General features: G+C 37.9%; 1 protein-coding gene across 1 annotated transcript in view; it reads right to left on the bottom strand.

The window, feature by feature from the left end:
• The window catches only part of EXOC4 (exocyst complex component 4), an 828,650-nt gene that overhangs the window by 244,486 nt on the left and 565,345 nt on the right, over positions 1 to 18,819 (bottom strand). Inside the window, exon 11 of the mRNA XM_060108317.1 lies at positions 91 to 310. Coding sequence (XP_059964300.1) covers positions 91 to 310 — 220 coding nt within the window. The remainder of the gene's footprint in view (positions 1 to 90; positions 311 to 18,819) is intronic.

Raw genomic sequence — 18,819 nt, 5'->3', positions numbered from 1 at the left:
TGGTAACTCTCCTTCTTTTTTCAATTTGTGACTCTTGCCAAGTCAATGAAAACTGCAGGTAAAAACAGTAAGTTCAAAGGATGTGATTACCTGTAGGAGAGGCCGCTGCACCCCCAGCACTTTCATGGTGTCTGCGTTAGCTAGGATCTTCAGGGGGTCAGATGTTTTCGTGACTCCTTCAATCTCCTTGTTGATCTCGGCCAAGACCTGATTGAGGAAGATGTTTTTGATGTACACGGTGAGAAACTCTCGAAGAGGACACTGTTTGGCTGGGCCAAGTCCCAGGGCGTGCTCTATCTCCTGAATGAATCTGGAAGACAAACAGAGCGCAACCACTGTTAAATGTATCAGAAAGATAGCTACCGAAATATGACCAAACACATATGGGTATCTCTGGCTTTTGCTGCTTCCATGGAGAGATGTGGGGAAATTACCAGAATTCTAAACAAGAGCAGGTCACTCTATTATCCACCTACAGATGAGTTTTTTCTAACACAAGTTATTTCACTTATTCAATAGAAATGGGATGAAACAGAAACAAAAATTCCACACTAGGGGGAAAAAAGGAGAGACAAAAATATTTTTTATTAATTCAAGAAGGAAATAAGAATATAAGAAGCAAAAGAAAGCATGATAAACAAAAAAACAAATTATGATGCAAAGCAAAAAGTACACCTCCAATACTGCATATTTCTTATTAGGATCTTTATACGTGTAGATAGAACTTTTAAAAAGAGAGAAAAAGAAAGGAGAGTATTTAAATTTATGATGCTGTTGGGAGGTTATGAAAGGAAACAGGATGGGAGGTGGGGGCAAAGGAGAACTTTAACCTTATTTGTAATGATCAATTTGCTTTATTAAAAACACTTAAAGCATACATAGCAGAATGTGAACTGTCAAAACTCAGAGATGAGTATGCAGATAGTTGTTATGTTATTCTTTGTACTCTTCTACACTGGCAGCTCCTGCTTTCATGGTTCTGATATGCACAAATGGAAGTTACTAAAGTTTAGTGAATAACACCAGTACACCAAGATTTGAATTCCAGTTACCACAGTATGTTAACTGTGAGTAACTGCATGAAGTACAAACTCTAGGGCTTCGATCTAGAAATCTCTAGGTAAATAATTAATGTTTATCATCATCAATGATCAAACATGTCACTTCTTTCAAAGTCAAGCAGCGACTGGTCACTGCACATCCGTTACGCAGTTCATGGACAGACAGCAAAGTGTGTAGCTGTGTTGTCTCCTTGTCTCTCAGTGATAGACCCATGTGACCGTTTATAAAAATGGATAACTGAAAAAATGAATTGGCCTAAACACCTAAAAGTACAGGGGAAAAAAAAATACCTGAAAGTAACACTGGGAGCGAAATTTGAACTGAATGTAAATGGATTTACAGAAGAAATAACTGACCCTGGGAACATCGACACTGGCCCCATTTGAGAGGTATCTGCAGCCAGAGTAAAGGTGAACTTACTGACCTTAAAAGAGAAAAGGGCTGTGATAAAAGAGATGAAGACATCCCAGAGCAAGGGATGTCAGCAAAAAAATGTTACCTTAAAGGAACCCTTGGAGATGTTTCATGACACTGAAAAGCAAAGAATAAAATGCTGGCAGCTGATCTAAACTGAGAAGGAAGTATGACATTTCACCAACACACAGAAAAGATGCTCACTGTGTATCATAAAGTACCCAAAAAGAAGAAGGTGGCAAGCACTGTTCAAATTACTCCTGGTAAGATTTATAAAGAAAACACTTTACTTCTCAGTGTTTCTAATGTTACAGTGTATGAATACATATTAGTTCTATTTTTCATTTCTGTATATATTTGTAACTGACAGTAGAGAATTTTTAATGTTTTCACAAAAAATTTTAAAGTCATGAAACAATTGTGATTTTCCCCATTGATGAATATTGCTATGCATGATCAGTTTTACAGTTCCACAATGCTTTGCAAAGTAAGAGTGGCCTTGTACTTTAAATTTTTCTCAAAAGTGTAAAAGCGAAATAAAATGAAACAGAATCATATGAAATAAAGATGAAAAAATGAACGACTAACTGGGAATATATATGTGCAACTTATGTCACAGATGACAGTCAGTAAAAAAAAAAAAACCAAAGAACATAGTAGAAAAATGATCAAAAGACATGAAACGACAATTTACAGTAAGTGACCATTAAACACACCAAAAGTTTTAACTTCATTCATAATGAGAAAAATGAAAAGTAAACTATACTGAGATACCATTTTTTTTGGTAATTAATGTATTTTTATTATTTGTTTATTTATTTATTTTTTTTAACGTCTTTATCGGAGTATAATTGCTTTACAATGGTGTGTTAGTTTCTGCTTTATAACAAAGTAAATCAGCTATACATATACATATATCCCCATATCTCTTCCCTCTTGTGTCTCCCTCCCTCCCACCCTCCCTATCCCACCACTCTAGGTGGTCACAAAGCACCGAGCTGATCTCCCTGTGCTATGTGGCTGCTCCTCACTAGCTATCCATTTTACATTTGGTAGTGTATATATGTCCATGCCACTCTCTCACTTCGTCCCAGCTTACCCTTCCCCCTCCCCGTGTCCTCAAGTCCGTTCTCTACGTCTGCGTCTTTATTCCTGTCCTACCCCTAGGTTCTTCAGAACCATTTTTTCTTTTTTTAGATTCCATATATAAGTGTTAGCATACAGTATTTGTTTTTCTCTTTCTGACTTCACTCTGTATGACAGACTCTAGGTCCATCCACCTCACTACAAATAACTCAATTTCATTTCTTTTATGGCTGAGTAATATTCCATTGTGAGATACCATTTTTTATACCCATACATCAGCCAGATTCCAAAAGTCTGAAAACACACTGTCGGTTTAAGTGTGGACAAAGAGCCATTCTCATATATTGCTGATGGGAGTGAAAAACATTACAACCCTTATGAAGGGCAAACTGGCACTATCATCCAAAATTACAAATACATTTCCTTTGACCCAGAAATCCCACTTCTGGGAAATTCTTCCGACAGCTGTTATCTAAATATGGATGAGATGATCTATGTACAGGGTACAGAGATCAGTGTAGCACTGTTTTTATGGCAAAAGACTGGAAACAATGCAAAAAATCCATCAATGAGAGATCAGTTAAATAAACTATGGTGAATCTACACATTTTGCAATACTGGGCAGCAGCCCCAACTCTCAAATGTGGAAGCTTTTGATGCACCCACATGAAAAGATCTCTAGGATATATATTGTTAAGTGAGAAAAGCAAGGTATTTAGCAGTGTTCATATTTACTATACTAACCTGCATATAAGAATTATATAACCTCAGTTATTTAATTTATTATAAAGACATCCTGGAGGGATTCACAAAAAACTAGTAAAAGTGAGTACCTACAGGAAGCAGGGATGGTGGTGGGGCCTGGCAGAGGACTGGGAATATACTTTTCAATTTTAACTTTTTATAATCATTTGATTGTTTTAAAAACTGTGAATATATTAGCTACTCAAATAAAATTAAATTAGTGTAAAAATTATCGACATTTATCAAAGACTATATTTCATAAATTGCTTTCCAATTAGACCACATTTAAAGTTTGGTGTATAAATGTTCCTTAAGTTTAGCCATTTAACCTAATGAAGAGTTTCCTTTACTTAATAAATAAATACATCATGGTTGTTCTTCCATATCACCAGTGAAACATTCCATTAACCTCTGTGGCATGTGGAGGGGGGGTGGGGGGAAGGAAGGAGAACACAGGGGATAATCACAGTCACCCAGGAAAGTGGAAATTGAGAAGCCATGACAAACAGCAATGAGGTTTCTTAATTGATGTAATCAACATGGAAAGGGAAATAAAAGCCTGACCCAAAACAAGATACAATAAATCTTTAAGAAGAGAATGAGTAGAAGAAGCCAGGAAAAAAATGAAGAAATAAAGAGTACATAGCTAGTTAACCATGGCTATAATTTTAAGATCTCCAAATACCACATCGTACTATGTGGCCTCCTTCTGATCTCATCTAACCCTCAGAGAAACCATCCACCCAGGGGCATCTTGGTCCCCTTGGTCTGACTCTGAAAGACAACCACTGTTATTAATTTAATAACAAGTAAATACACCAATCATCGGAAACCCTATTTATTCTTTTCAATGGGACTTAGAAGAAGAGTTTTCTGAGCAGAAATACTTCTTGCATTTGCAAAATCTTTACCAGTTATTAGGAGGAGATTTTTAGTAGTTAACCTGCTCCTAAACAAAGTGACAGAGGCTCTAAATTACCCACTTTTTCTTTTTTTCTAGTCCCTTATTTGTCTTTGGTGCCCCTAAAACATGAAACTGCTCTGAGCAGCACGGATGGAGGCGCTCCCATTACTTTCAGCTGAATGATCTCTTTCGAATACAAATCATTTATTCCCTAAAGCACACACATCAGTCTAAAATGACACATTCAGGTTGAAGGTGTCATCTCTAACTTGAGGGGACCCATTCAACATGTTTCCAAATCTGCTTTGGGAGCTGTGAGGGTCCTCACTGTTCAGAAGGCATAAAACATGCAGAAGAGAATGAAAGAGAAAAATAAGGGCTGTCTCACCAGCCTCTTCTTTTCTCTGGAAAAAATGAGAAGCGATCACATTACATGGCAAAATGCCCTTTCTTGGGCAGGAAGGACACAGAGTAAGAACCTTCCTAGGCATCCAGGAGGCGAATCACACTCACAGTCACTGCAGAGAGGAAAGGTTTAGGGAAGTGGAGTGGCCAAGGGCAAGACACGTAAAGTAGGTATTCCTGGGTCTGGATCTTGAATGTATAGTCTTGAGCAGGTTACTTAGCTTCTCTTCATCTTATTTGTGTATTCTGTAAAAATGGATATAACACGCAGGATTTGTTTTGATGATTAAATAAGGAAATAAAAGTTAAGCGCTCAGCACAGAGGTTGACATAAAGTTAACTGCTAATTAAGTCGTGGCTGCTGCTATTTGTATAATTACTCTCAGTACATAAATCCTGATGAGCTTGGAGACTAGAGCAAAGTGTGACGTATTTTGTCATTTTTTTCACTTGCTCCTTTACTTTCCCGTGCAATTATCCATAATTGGCAATATGGGCCATTAGATGATTACTTTGACTATTTCAGCAACACGTAGATGTAGGAATGACCAAAACCCCACGTGGCCAGGGGTCAAGTGTAAATTTCTCACTGACGCATCCTCAGTGCATAATACTAGTCCACGGCTGGTACACAGTAGGTTCTCAGGAAATAACTAGTGAATGAAATAAAATAGAGTAATAAAATTGAATAAAATTAATAATATTGAATAAAATTAATAGCTCCTTTAATTTCAACCCATAGTTCCTAAAACTAGGGCGTGACCTCTCCAATAAATAATGCCCTTCTCCCAAGGATGTGGACTGGAGGTCCAAATAAAAGATTCATAGAAAAAGAAAGAAAGAAAACTATCCCATATCGCCACCACAGATGCCTTGGACTGAAAGAGTATTCTCTAGTCCTTGCCCACCTTCTCACATTGTTTTTTGCTTTATGCAATATGGTTGTTCACAATACTTCATATTTGCCCTTTCACAGAGGATAATACTCATAATAGTAAGATTCATTCCATCAATACATTATTAACCCAAACATCTATTAGGAAACATTAATGCTGCTTCCTGGTTTTATTACAGATAATCCTACAGTGAACATCTTCATTTTGCTTCTGTTGAATTATTTCTACAAGTTAAAATACTAGGAGTAGCTCCTCATCATTTTTCATGGGCTAGTCTATATTTTATTTCCCCCAGATTCCCAAAGTATGCTGCATGGATCGTTCACCTATTAAGAACTGTAAAAGTAATCTGTTGAATGGGAGATGGGAGAGTCAGTCACGGGTATAGAGGAGATTCATCAAAAAGCCCTGTCTTCCAACAATGCTCCTAATCAGCTTTATGGAAGTAAGAAAACATTGAATTTTGAACAGTGGAAAGAATCTCATTAGGAAAGAAAACACTTCAAAGTTAAGATGGAACACAGATGGAACCCTGTCAAAAGGGTATTATCTAATCTTATGAAGTGCTTTCACACTAGGGATATCCTATCCTTGTAAATGATGAGAAGGCAAACAAAGCACAGGTACATCTGTGTATATGGAAAGAGAGAGAATGAGAATCAAAGAGGAGGATCTACATAATGCTATAGGAGGAGTATCTAATTATAGGATTTGAAGAAACTTATTCAGATCAGGCTCCCAAACCTCAAGCTGTAGAGTAGGATAAACCGAAAAACACACAGTGTAGGCAACGTATTTTTACTGCCTTTGAAAGTCTACAGCATGGATCTTATTTCCTAAATTCTAATGTTGCCATTTGTAAACATTTCACCAAAGATTTTATTTTCAGATTATCATCAACCAGTGGGCCTCCAAAAATCTGTACATATGCAGTACCTATATTTTAAATTTACTCTTCCTTATAGCAAGTATGTGTCCATTGGAATGCATACATGAACACACAGTACCCACACCTGACCCAGTATTTTCAAAATTTTTATACTGATTTGATTTCTATCCAGGAAAATTATACTAATTAAAATTTCATTCAAGCTTCCCAAGCCCATTCCTTAACCCAGACTCCTCATCACAAATTCCATCTTATTGTAAAGCTCCATTTCTTCCATTTCATCTCAGCCAACAATTACGGCTGCCACCAGCTGGAAGTACTCTTGAACAAAGAAGACCTGTACTGTATTTTAGAAGTTGCAATGAGAGCAATATTCAGTTGAATGAAAATACTTGCTCACAGTGTATAAGTATTCCTTATATTCACAGCCTAGTAGTTTAAAAAATTCTACAGCCAATATTATCAGTAATGACACAAACTGACATCATGTGCCATATGACATGATGCAGAGAAGAATACAGCATCACTTCTCTGCTATTCTTGCCAAAAATGCATAACCTGATTCCAATCAGGGGGAAATAAAGTCTTTCCATAGAACCAAAAAACAAAATTAAGGGTACAAATTTCAGAAAACTCAAATTCAGAATTCTGGATTTTGGAGTACAAGGAATTCATTCATGGCTCTCCCACAAACAATGTCACTGTTCATTGGTAATTCTGTTTGTTTGGTTTTTTTTTCTTCAGTGATATCTATTATACTAAGGCTTTATTTATTTATTTATTTATAATAGATCTTTATTGGAGCATAATTGCTTCACAATACTGTGTTAGTTTCTGTTGTACAACAAAGCAAATCAGCCATATGCATACACATGTCCCCATATCCCCTCCCTCTTGAGCCTCCCTTCCATCCTCCCTATCCCATCCCTCTAGGTCATCACAAAGCAGAGAGCCGATCTCCCTGTGCTATGCTGCTGCTTCCCACCATCCAACTATTTTACATTCGGTAGTGTATATATGTCCATGCTACTCTCACTTCGCCCAGCTTTGCTCTCCCACCCCATGTCCTAAAGTCCATTCTCTATGTCTACCTCTTTATTCCTGCCCTGTAACTAGGTTCATCGGTACCACTTATTTTTTTTTTTTAGATTCCATATATATGCATTAGCATACATTATTTGTTTTTCTCTTTCTGACTTACTTCACTCTATATGACAGACTCTAGGTCCATCCACCTCACTACAAATAACTCAATTTCATTTCTTTTCATGGCTGAGTAATATTCCATTGTATATATGTGCCATATCTTCTTTACCCATTCATCTGTCTGTGGACACTTAGGTTGCTTCCATCTCTGGGCTATTGTAAATAGTGCTGCAATGAACATTGTGGTACATGATTCTTTTTGAATTATGGTTTTCTCAGGGTATATGCCCAGTAGTGGCATTGCTGGGTCATATGGTAGTTCTATTTGTAGTTTTTTAAGGAACCTCCATACTGTTCTCCATCGTGGCTGTATCAATTTACATTCCCACCAACAGTGTAGGAGGGTTCCCTTTTCACCACACCCTTTCCAGCATTTATTGTTTCTAAATTTTTTGATAATAGCCATTCTGACTGGCATGAGGTGATACCTCATTGTAGTTTTCATTTGTATTTCTCTAATAATTAGCGATGTTGAGCATCTTTTCATGTGCCTCTTGGCCATCTGTATGTCCTCCTTGGTGAAATGTCTATTTAGGTCTTCTGCCCATTTTTTAACTGGATTGTTTGTTTTTTTGATATTGAGCTGCATGAGCTGTTTATATATTTTGGAGATTAATCCTTTGTCTGTTGTTTCATTTGCAAATATTTTCTCCCATTCTGAGGGTTCTCTTTTTGTCTTGTTTATGGTTTCCTTTGCTGGGCCAAAGCTTTTAAGTTTAATTAAGTCCCATTTGTTTATTTTTGTTTTTACTTCCGTTACTCTAGGAGATGGATCAAAAAAGATTTTGCTGTGGATTATGCCAAAGAGTGTTTTTCCTATGTTTTCCTCTAAGAGTTTTATAGTGTCTGGTCTTACATTTAAGTCTTTAATCCATTTTTTTAAACATCTTTATTGGAGTATAATTGCTCTTTAATCCATTTTGAGTTTATTTTTGTGTATGGTGTTACGGAGTGTTCTAATTTCATTCTTTTACACGTGGCTGTCCAGTTTTCCCAGCACCACTTATTGAAGAGGCTGTCTTTTCTCCATTGTATGTTCTTGTCTCCTCTGTCATAAATTAGGTGACCAAGTGTGCATGGGTTTATCTCTGGGCTTTCTATCCTGTTCCATTGATCTACATTTATGTTTTTGTGCCAGTACCACACTGTCTTGATTACTACAGCTTTGTGGTATAGTTTGAAGTTGGGGAGCCTGATTCCTCTAGCTCTGTTTTTCTCTCTCAGGATTGCTTCGGCTATTTGGGGTCTTTTGTGTTTCCATACGAATTGTAAAATATTTTGTTCTAATTCTGTGAAGAGTGCCATTGGTAGTTTGATAGGGGTTGCACTGAATCTGTAGATTGCTTTGGGTAGTATAGTCATTTTCACTATGTTGATTCTTCCAATCCAAGAACATGTTTCCATCTGTTTGTATCTGTTTGTATCATCTTTAATTTCTTTCATCAGTGTCTTATAGTTTTCTGAGTACAAGTCTTTTGCCTCCTTATGCAGGTTTATTCCTAGGTATTTTATTCTTTTTGTTGCAATGGTAAATGGGAGTGTTTCCTTAATTTCTCTTTCTGAATTCTGTTTTCAATGTATCCTTTTGTATATAATGTATATCATTATCTAAAATATTTTAAACATAAAATATTTTAATTCTTTTCACTTTGATTATTCCTGATTTTGTCATATTACCACACACATGTTTTGGTAGTTTGGGCTGAATCATGTACACAAAATATTTACCTGATAGGCCTGGGATTTTTCTCCTGATCCCATGTATTAGAACCAGTAAATACGTGTGATTTATCCCTCTGACCTCCTACATTCTGCAGAATCTTGCAATGTATCATTTCCACTAAAGTAACTTCTAATCCAGTCTTGCCTCTCTGCAGAGATGTGCCATGCTCACCTCCACCGAGAAGCTCTGAATCTCTCCTACTGTATAATGGCTTTAAAGACATTAAACAAAATCTGAACCATCTCCTCCCTTTCATTTAGTTCAAGGTTTCTATGTGAAAAGTTATGAGACATTTACAGGACTATAGAAGCTCTGCTTAAGTTGTCAAGCATATTCAAAAGTAAGTCCCCATGTCACCATTCTCGTGGTCAAGTTTAATATATGTACATTTCATAATGTCCCAGGACACAGATATTTATAAATATCTACATGAAAAACTTAATTAGCAATAAACAGTGATGCACTATTTATGACAGAGATACAAATAAATCATTTTGTTCTTTAAAAGCCAGAATTCTGAATATGAATTTTCTGAAACTGATTTTGTGTTTTGGTTTTATGGAAAGACTGCAAACAACAGCACTAACCACCACCCTATAGCCTGAATGACACATTAGTTATGAGGAGACAAAAAAAAAATGCACATTTTCCCTCAAATCCAATAAACAAATAATCTTCAGAGCCAGAAGGAGAATGAAACATTGACTGCCAAACAAATGCAGAACTTTTCTGGAGAAATATGGGCCCATGTGAAAAGATGCCAAGCAGCACTCATAAGAGTCCTGTGTGCTCTTCCTTCACATCACTCTAAGGGAAACAGTGGGCTTTTATGAGAACACAGAACTCTCAAAACCCCTACCATCCTTAACCGGTATGAAAACAATCAATCTACAGCCCAGAGTAAAATCCATTCTCGGACACAAGCCCATCCTTGCACAAAGAACTATGTCCAGTTAGCTGTACTCAGGTAAATGGGCCTTTGGAATCAAACTCAAGTGAGGCCAGGCAAAGGCTGGACACAGCTCAGTGCAAAAAGCAGCTGCCCAGCAAGTATGGCTCCTTTACAACATATTTCTTACTTAGTCAGTTACTCTCGGATATGACATTTAAGGCACAGAGCAAAGTGAGAATAACTTGAGCCAAGAAGGAAAGAAGCCTCAGAGGAATTGATTGGAGATATATTCAACTGACTCAGATTATCTGACTCGAAAAAGATCATTTAGAAATGATTTACAAGGGACTCATTCAGAAACAGCAGCAACAGGCATATTTAAGAGCATAAATCAGTGGAACATGAAAACCGAAGAAAAATCCATAAAGGTTAATGCACTTTGGAGCACATTTGCCTCTTAATTCATGGGAGTAAGTCACCGGCACATCAGGAAGAATCTCCTTCAACAGTCTGTAATTGTTCATGCTGAGTGTAACTACTTTCTGTGACTTTTGTATCTGAAGATTTTCTGGGTAAAAGTGCAAAATAAGCTCATCATCGCAGAGCCCAATCATGGCCTCAGTCCATACCCCTAGGAGACAATTTGCTGAACTAATGAAATAAAAAGGGATTTGGGTGCTCTATTTGTAACGAGTGAAATTCATGCTTAGGACTAGAGGAGAAAAGAGGTAAAAATCATTAAGTAGAGGGAGAAAAGAATATTATCTACAAAACTTGAGCTCTGCGGGCTTGTAAACAAATTTAACTTTAAAAAATCTTACCATGAGTATATTGCAAGTGATTTGTGACTACATTTAAGTGTTCCCTCCAGACTGAAAAGCACTTTAGGTAGAATGAAGTAAGCCTCTTTATAATGACAGCTATTTATATTTTTTAAGCATATAATTTGGAAATTGAAATAACCCAAATGCTAACTCTTAATATTATGCAATCTTTTTTTAAACAAAAATCATGTAAATAAGGACTACTGATATAAAACTCAGATAAAATGATAATCCTGCTTCTTCCAGTAGGCCTGGAATTCTGTTTTTATGCTTTTCATTTATCTTATTTACAGTAAAATGACCTTTCCTTTGTATTTTTTAATGGAAGATAAGGCTGTCAGGAAAATTTTCAAGAAAAAAATCTCAACTTATTACAAAATGTCTATCATATCACCTGGAAACGTATGTGTAACATATTAAATATACTTTATTTTAGGTGGTTCATATTAGTCTGGCAAATTTCCTCCCTGTTGCTACGTGAGTAGAAGCAGTATTAATAACTGATTACATCTATTGAGTTCTCACCATGTCCTAACTGAAGAGCTTTATATGGATTATTTTAGGTAGTTCTCGCAGTAATTCCCAGAAGTCTGCCCTATTATAATAATATCTGTATCTTACATATGATCCATGCAGGACTTCACTCTATCCATTGTACTTTTCTAACATTATTGTCTCCCGGATGTTTGCCCCTGGGGTTAGAACTCTTGAGGAGGGCTGGTGAGTGGAACACAATCAATAGAATCCATGTGGAAAACCCTACTAGCGTGTGTGTTGATGTAGTGGAACCTTGTGTGGATTGAGAGGACCATAATATTGCTAAATACAAATATTTGAATATACCAAATTATTTCTCTTGAAATATAATACATCTGATCTCCAGTCCTAACTTCTTTCCCCAAGCTCCTAACCTGCGTTTGTAATCACCTGTTAAGATACTTTCTCTGGGTATCCTCTTGTTAACTCAAACAATGTCCAAAATGGAACCTCAGAGCCGCCCTCCCATTATTTCAATCCTCTCTTTCTGTGTTCTCTATTTTTGCACCATCCCCATTCAGTTACCCAGTCTTCTTGCTACTCATGCAAGTCGCCTCCAGGCTTAGAGACATTTTCTTTATATTATTTCTTGATTCACTTCTTTATTCCTTCACTTATTTAAGCAATTTCTATGGAGTGTCTACCTTACGCCATGTACTGTTATAGGGGATAAAGCGTCCACAGTGAAAGCATCCTGCCCAGGGGCTGTTGTGCCCATAGCACATGATATGAATGGTACCACCTCAAAGAGTTCCACGCCAGAGCCTGAGAAAACATCCCTGTGTCTCCGTTTGTAACACCTGGCACCATACTTTAGCCTTTCATTAAATTAGAGGATGTAGATGAATGGATGGAATTTGATATAAGGTAATTTATTTCCCAGGCCTCCCTAAAACAATCTCCTAATTGGTTTTTCCATCTTTCATCCCTTCTTCCTTCAATGTAGCTAACATACAGCTACTATATTAATTTCACTAAAGCACAGATTATATAACTACTTGCAGTTTTCACGAACATGCCCTGCTTTCTTACCTCCAGGTCTCTGCCCATGGTGGTCCATTTGCCTAAACACTCCCCCCATACCTCTTTTTTCCAAATGTCATTTGCTCTACAGCCACTAGCTCAGAATTACTTTCTCCAGGAGGACCTGTCCCTCGAGTCTAGGTTGAATGCCTTTCACTTTGCCCCCCCATAGCACCTTAGGTCCACAGAATATTCCTGCTGAGGTGTCTGTATTCCCTCCTAGCTTGTAAACATCCTGAGGAGAGGGGATGTGTCTTGTTCCTGTAGATAGTGTTTAGTACCTAGTAGGTAATCAAGAAATAAGTAACGTATTTCTACTTCCAGTCATTAGCAAACTTTGTTTTCTGTGTCTTCTCCACATTAAAAAAAAAATTCCATGTCTTTTTTCATGATGTCCACGTGCTCTACTTCTAGTTCATCCAGGCATTTTCTATATTGTGACAAATAAGCTAGAGTGGATGTTTAAAAAACTGTCATTTTCACTATAACCTCCCTTCAAGGACCCATTCAAAGCTCACTCAACTCGAAGTTTTCCCTCATCTCTCTCTTTTTTTTTTAGTATAAATTTATTTATTTTTGGCTGCGTTGGGTCTTCGTTGCCGTGCGCGGGCTTTCTCTAGTTGTGGTGAGCGGGGGCTACTCTTCGTTGAGGTGCATGGGCTTCTCATTACGGTGGCTTCTCTTGTTGTGGAGCACAGGGTCTAGGCGCGCAGGCTTCAGTAGTTGTGGCGCGCGGGCTCAGTAGTTGTGGCTCACGGGCTCTAGAACACAGGCTCAGTAGTTGTGGTGCACGGACTTGGTTGCTCCGTGGCACGTGAGATCTTCCCGGACCAGGGCTCAAATTCATGCCCCCTGCACTGGCAGGTGGATTCTTAACCACTGCGCCACCAGGGAAGCCCTTCCCTGATCTCTTTAAGCCACTTTATTAATTTGAACTCCTTTACTTCATCACATAGCATTAGCCATTCTCCTCCCTATCAGAATTAAGTTCCTTCAGAGCAGCAAAGCACAAAGCACTGTGCTTTGTGCATTTCTGAATCATACTCGGAAGCACTTAACACTATGTCAAGTGCAGTGGACACAGTCAGTAAATGCTTTAAGAAATGATATTATGTTTCTGTCACAACTTAGGCTTGTCTGAAAGGCCAGTGCTTTTTTGAAGGGTTAAAATGCACAGGTTATTGTAAGGCTATGTTTTAGGGTATAAATATGGCTGGCTAAACAAGGTGAAAAAAAGAATAGAGAAAGTGAAAGAAAAAAGAGAAGACTGTGAAGTTAAATGATGCATGCATTATGTGAAATCTATTAATATGAGGCCTTTTAAGGCAAACCACTAACAAATCAAATCCTGATCACATTCCTGGTAATGTGAAATCTACTGAATCTGGCCTAAACTGAATACTACTGCTGCATCAATGACAGAAGTCAAAGCTTGGATGTATATCATGTGTCAAAAACATGAACTACAGTATATATTTGCTGGAAGAGATGGGCTGGCCACTTGGTTCTCTCCTTCACTGTTCCTCAACAAGGATGGATTTTATTATATTTAATAAATGAATGCTTTGGAAAACTCAGTTTGAATTACCTCTAATGAGCCTATTTGACAACTAACCTTGTTCCTGAACTTAGCTTATGGTTTTTTAAAAAATTAATTAATTAATTAAGTTTTGGCTGCACTGGGTCTTCATTGCTGCGCGTGGGCTTTATCTAGTTACGGTGAGCGGGGGCTACTCTTCATTGCAGAGCATTGGCTCTAGGCGCACGGGCTTCAGTAGCTGTGGCACACGGGCTCAGTAGCTGTGGTTCGCGGGTTCAGTAGTTGTGGTGCATGAGCTTAGTTGCTCCATGGCATGTGCAATCTTCCTGGACCAGGGGTGGAACCCGTGTCCCATGCATTGGCAGGTGGATTCTTAACCCCTGCACCACTAGGGAAGTCCCAGCTTATGATTATTTCATATCCCACTCTTAGGTTTATCATCACTTGATTAACTGCCAACCTGAATGCAAAGTGCTCTAAGAAAAAGTACCTGGAAAATAGTGAGTGATCCCCTAGCCAACAATTATGATATATGTGAGTCACAGACATTGCCTGCCTAAATTTTTCTACTTTTATCTCCTTTATTCACATACTTGATTGTTTCAATTAAGTCATGCTCTTCTTCTCATAACACTGTTGGTTCCGTCCTCTGCTCCCACGTCCACACTTTTCCAGACCAATATCTATAATTATCTTGCAAATATTCACAAAGTTATGTTCTGTAATGGTTCAAAGTTCTCCTCAAATCTACCTCCTACAGAGCTCTTTCCTATTTGGAAGAAATTATGTGCCTTCTAGAGTCTCACTTTTGGCCATTTATAGTCATATTACACTGTTAGGGTTTCAACATGATAAAATGGGCTGTAGTAATATCAACTTACTATTGAAAGTGAACTAAGCTCAACATTTTTAAGCCATCTCAGCTGGCGTTCTACTGTTAGTGTCCTACTTTCCTGCCAGAGGCCTCAGAGTCACTTCCTTCTTTAAGGCTTCATAAATAGGTCCACTTACTGGAGGAATTAAAGACTTTATCATTCCTACTGTCCTATTTTATTCAAGTTTTCATATCCTCTGTAAGGCCAAATCAGAATTTAAAATTCTGCTCACAAATCTGAGATGCAGAAAAGCAAAGATTATTACATTTATATGTAAAACAATGCAGAAAAAAATAGAGCCTCTTGTCTGCAGATTATTTGTAGGTTAATATCTATCAATTGTAGAGGCATTAAAATGATGGAATACACAACATTTCTGAAGAAAAACTAGACCCTACAGAAGGATTTTGATTACAATATTATCAGTTTCTGCAGAACTGATATTTCTCTGGATTATGCTGATGACAAATATCTAAAACACACAGAAGATAAAAGACCTGTCCAACAGTCAGTGTCTGCAATCAGATTACTCTGCTCACTGAGTTATACTCTTGGGCTGATTATGGCTACTAATTGTAGCTGAATATACCAGAGACAGAAAAAGCCTATGGAGGTAGTTTGAACATTAAGAAAAAAAAAAAAAGCCAACGTCTGCCCTGGTTTCATCTGAGAAATGCTTCCTGTTTTCAAAGCAATGGAAAAAATGTAATGAAAATATGATTTATCAACGTAAAAATATGTGGTACATCTTATGGAAAAATTAATTTCAGAAAACTACTTTGTTTCATATTAAACTTTTGAAAAAATATCTAGTCCATCAGATTGGCTGCAAATTCCCTCGGCTCTGTGTGTGTGTGTGTGTATGGATGTAATTTGCTGAAGGTCACACTGCTATCAAGTTTTAAGATTGTGTCTTGTACCTAGATCTGGCTCCTAATTAGTTCATTATTCTTTCTTCTATATCATATCCTAAAAATGGCAAACCCCATATGCATGGAAATTCAGAAGAAAGTAAAATAACTGGTCACAGATTCAATGATTTTAGAAAATTTCCCAATGTGCTCATTTCCAAAGATGGAAAGACATATTTTTCACAACTTAGTTTTAGATATTTTGGTAGTTTTAAAAACACTGGCGGGGCCTCCCTGGTGGCGCAAGTGGTTAAGAGTCCGCCTGCCGATGCAGGGGATACGGGTTCGTGCCCCGGTCTGGGAGGATCCCATATGCCGCGGAGCGGCTGGGCCCGTGAGCCATGGCCGCTGGGCCTGCGCATCCGGAGCCTGTGCTCCGCAACGGGAGAGGCCACAACAGTGAGAGGCCCACATACCGCAAAAAAAAGAAAAAAAAAAACAAAAAAAAACAAAAAAACACTGGCGAAGTCAAATACATACAACTTGGGTGGAAAATTGAATGGGCAAAATACATGTATTAAAAAGGAGAGACATGACAGGAACCTCTACTATTGGTGTGCTTCTATAGGAAAGGATTTCAGAATGTGTTGTGACATGGCACCAATGCCATACACAGGCCTGAGGAGCTGCGAGAGATCTGGAATTTTATGAGGCTCAATCACAGTGTTAGGCCAAGCACAAAATCTGCATCTTTTGCCTCTTGGTTCAATGTTCTATTTTTCAATGACAAAAGTGAAAGAGTAATTAGACTATGTGGGTTTCTCTTTAACCTGGTTGGCCATTTCTCCTCACAGCACAATTACCCTGCTAATGAGATTAAATTTGGTTTAACTAGGGGATCATTCCACAGCAGAGCACCCCCCCAACCCTGCTGACTCCAGTTCCCAAAGGACCCATCGTTTTGAGGTTGCACCCATCTAACATTCATTGGCCTTAATGAAAGCCAGATGGAAGAATCGGGTAGGCACAGTTGCGATAAAACACAAGGGCTTTTGTTTATATTGAAAAAGAGCCTCATTTAGTCAATCTGAATCTTCCTAATACCCAGTCAAATATTTATTAATGAGTATCAGCCAGAAAGTCTTATTTGCATTAATTTAAACCATAAATAATTCAAAGTAGATTTCATTCCTTAAGTCATGGTTTCAGAAAAAAAAAATCCTCAACAGCATGCTAAATAAAAAGAAACCATTAGTGAAGTAAAATGGATTAAAAGTTGAGGGTGGTACACGTTTTGCCTACCCTTGGTCTACATGGATTGCTTCTCAATAATACATAAATCATAATCCTGTTATATGCACCTCAATAGAGGGGACCCAATGAGAAACAGGATTATAGGGAATATATCTGTGCTGTCAGGCTGGATTGAAGATCAGTTCTGAGCAGATGTGGGTATCCATTTCTTCACTCACCAAACATTTAGTGTGCTAACTGTACAACAGGCCCCAGATGACAAGAAGGAAAAACGGACAAAACATAGAACCTGCTCTTAAGAGAGCTCAGGCTGAGGCAATGCTGAATCCAAACCGTAATTAACACCAATGTGGGAACATGAAATAAAATTAAAGGATTGCAATCAGCATTGAGAGAGACAGAGTAGAGGGGAGAGGAGGTGGGCTGCACAGGATAGAAAATATCAGAGTGTATTACATATATTAATGGTAAACACTGATTTGTGTAATCTTTATTTTACTTATATGTATATGTGTGTATTTATTTATTTAGTTTTTTTTTAACACCCACATGTAGGAGTGTACCAGATCCTGATGTATAAAATACAATTTTTACTGTGAAAAGAAGTATGTAAGCCACTGATCCAGAGAGTAAAGAACTTAAGAATTATACTCTAGACAGGCTAACATCACTCACTGTACCAACCACTTCGTAATTTGCTTCCATACCTCATCCCCCTACGTGACTCTAGGTTCTTTGAGGTAGGATATTGGTCTATCACTGCATTCCCCTCAGTGCCTAGCATAGCATATTGGCAGAAGCTCAGTGTAAACTTCCCCACATAAAGTGGTGAATGAAACCAGCTCTGAAAATGGCCGCAATACATGCCAGCCAACTTAGGTCTGTGATTAACTGAGCATATGTGAAGAAAATGTATATTCATTTGCTATTGGCCAGTGTTTATGATCATTCTATGCTTGTACCTTCTCTACCCATGACAATTAGATCTAACATCATTTGTGCAAGCTCTAATTAATTCATAGTTCTTCCTTTAGGAAGCATTCAGAAATTACAAACAATATTGCTGCTAAGACAAATTGTGCCTCTTATTAGCTGGGTAGGCAGTGGGGTAGGGGGAGGGAAGTAGGCCTACTGATTATTCATAAAGAGCAAATATAACATAACCAACTAGAGAACATAAGCACGAGGGGATGGTAGTAAATAATGTCTATCTCATAGCCAACAAGAAGAAAAGCACTGCCAAATACACTCCATGCCTCTCATCTCATTGCTACCCTTGGAAATTAGCACAGGAATAAATAGCATTGTTAAGAAAGCAATAACAAGTAGAAAGAGAGCCACCTTCATGCTCTTGAGTCACCCTGGCCCCACGTGCCATGCCTTCATCATCTGCCCTCACTATGTTAAAGGATCCGATGGGCGTCTGCCATGCAGGTCGTGGCTCTTGGCCAGTTGTCATGTAACAATTCTTTTTTGCATTTGAAAAAAAGATAAGCTTGATCAACTTTGACCGTATATTGAGCCATTCTATTCCCCAAGGTAATTTTTGCAAGTTATAACACTGGAAAGGAACAAAAGCATGAGTGATCTTTAAAATTTTATATCTTTCTCTCTGACTTGAGAAGTTGTGCATGATTGACACTTTGTAGTATTTTTACCAGAGGATAGAAGATGCCTGCCTGTTAGGTCTCCAC

Source organism: Mesoplodon densirostris, chromosome 9 (genome assembly GCF_025265405.1).
Source record: "Mesoplodon densirostris isolate mMesDen1 chromosome 9, mMesDen1 primary haplotype, whole genome shotgun sequence".
NCBI lineage: Eukaryota > Metazoa > Chordata > Mammalia > Artiodactyla > Ziphiidae > Mesoplodon > Mesoplodon densirostris.
Note: the sequence above shows the minus strand (reverse complement) of the source record. Positions and strands in the feature narration are given on the sequence as shown.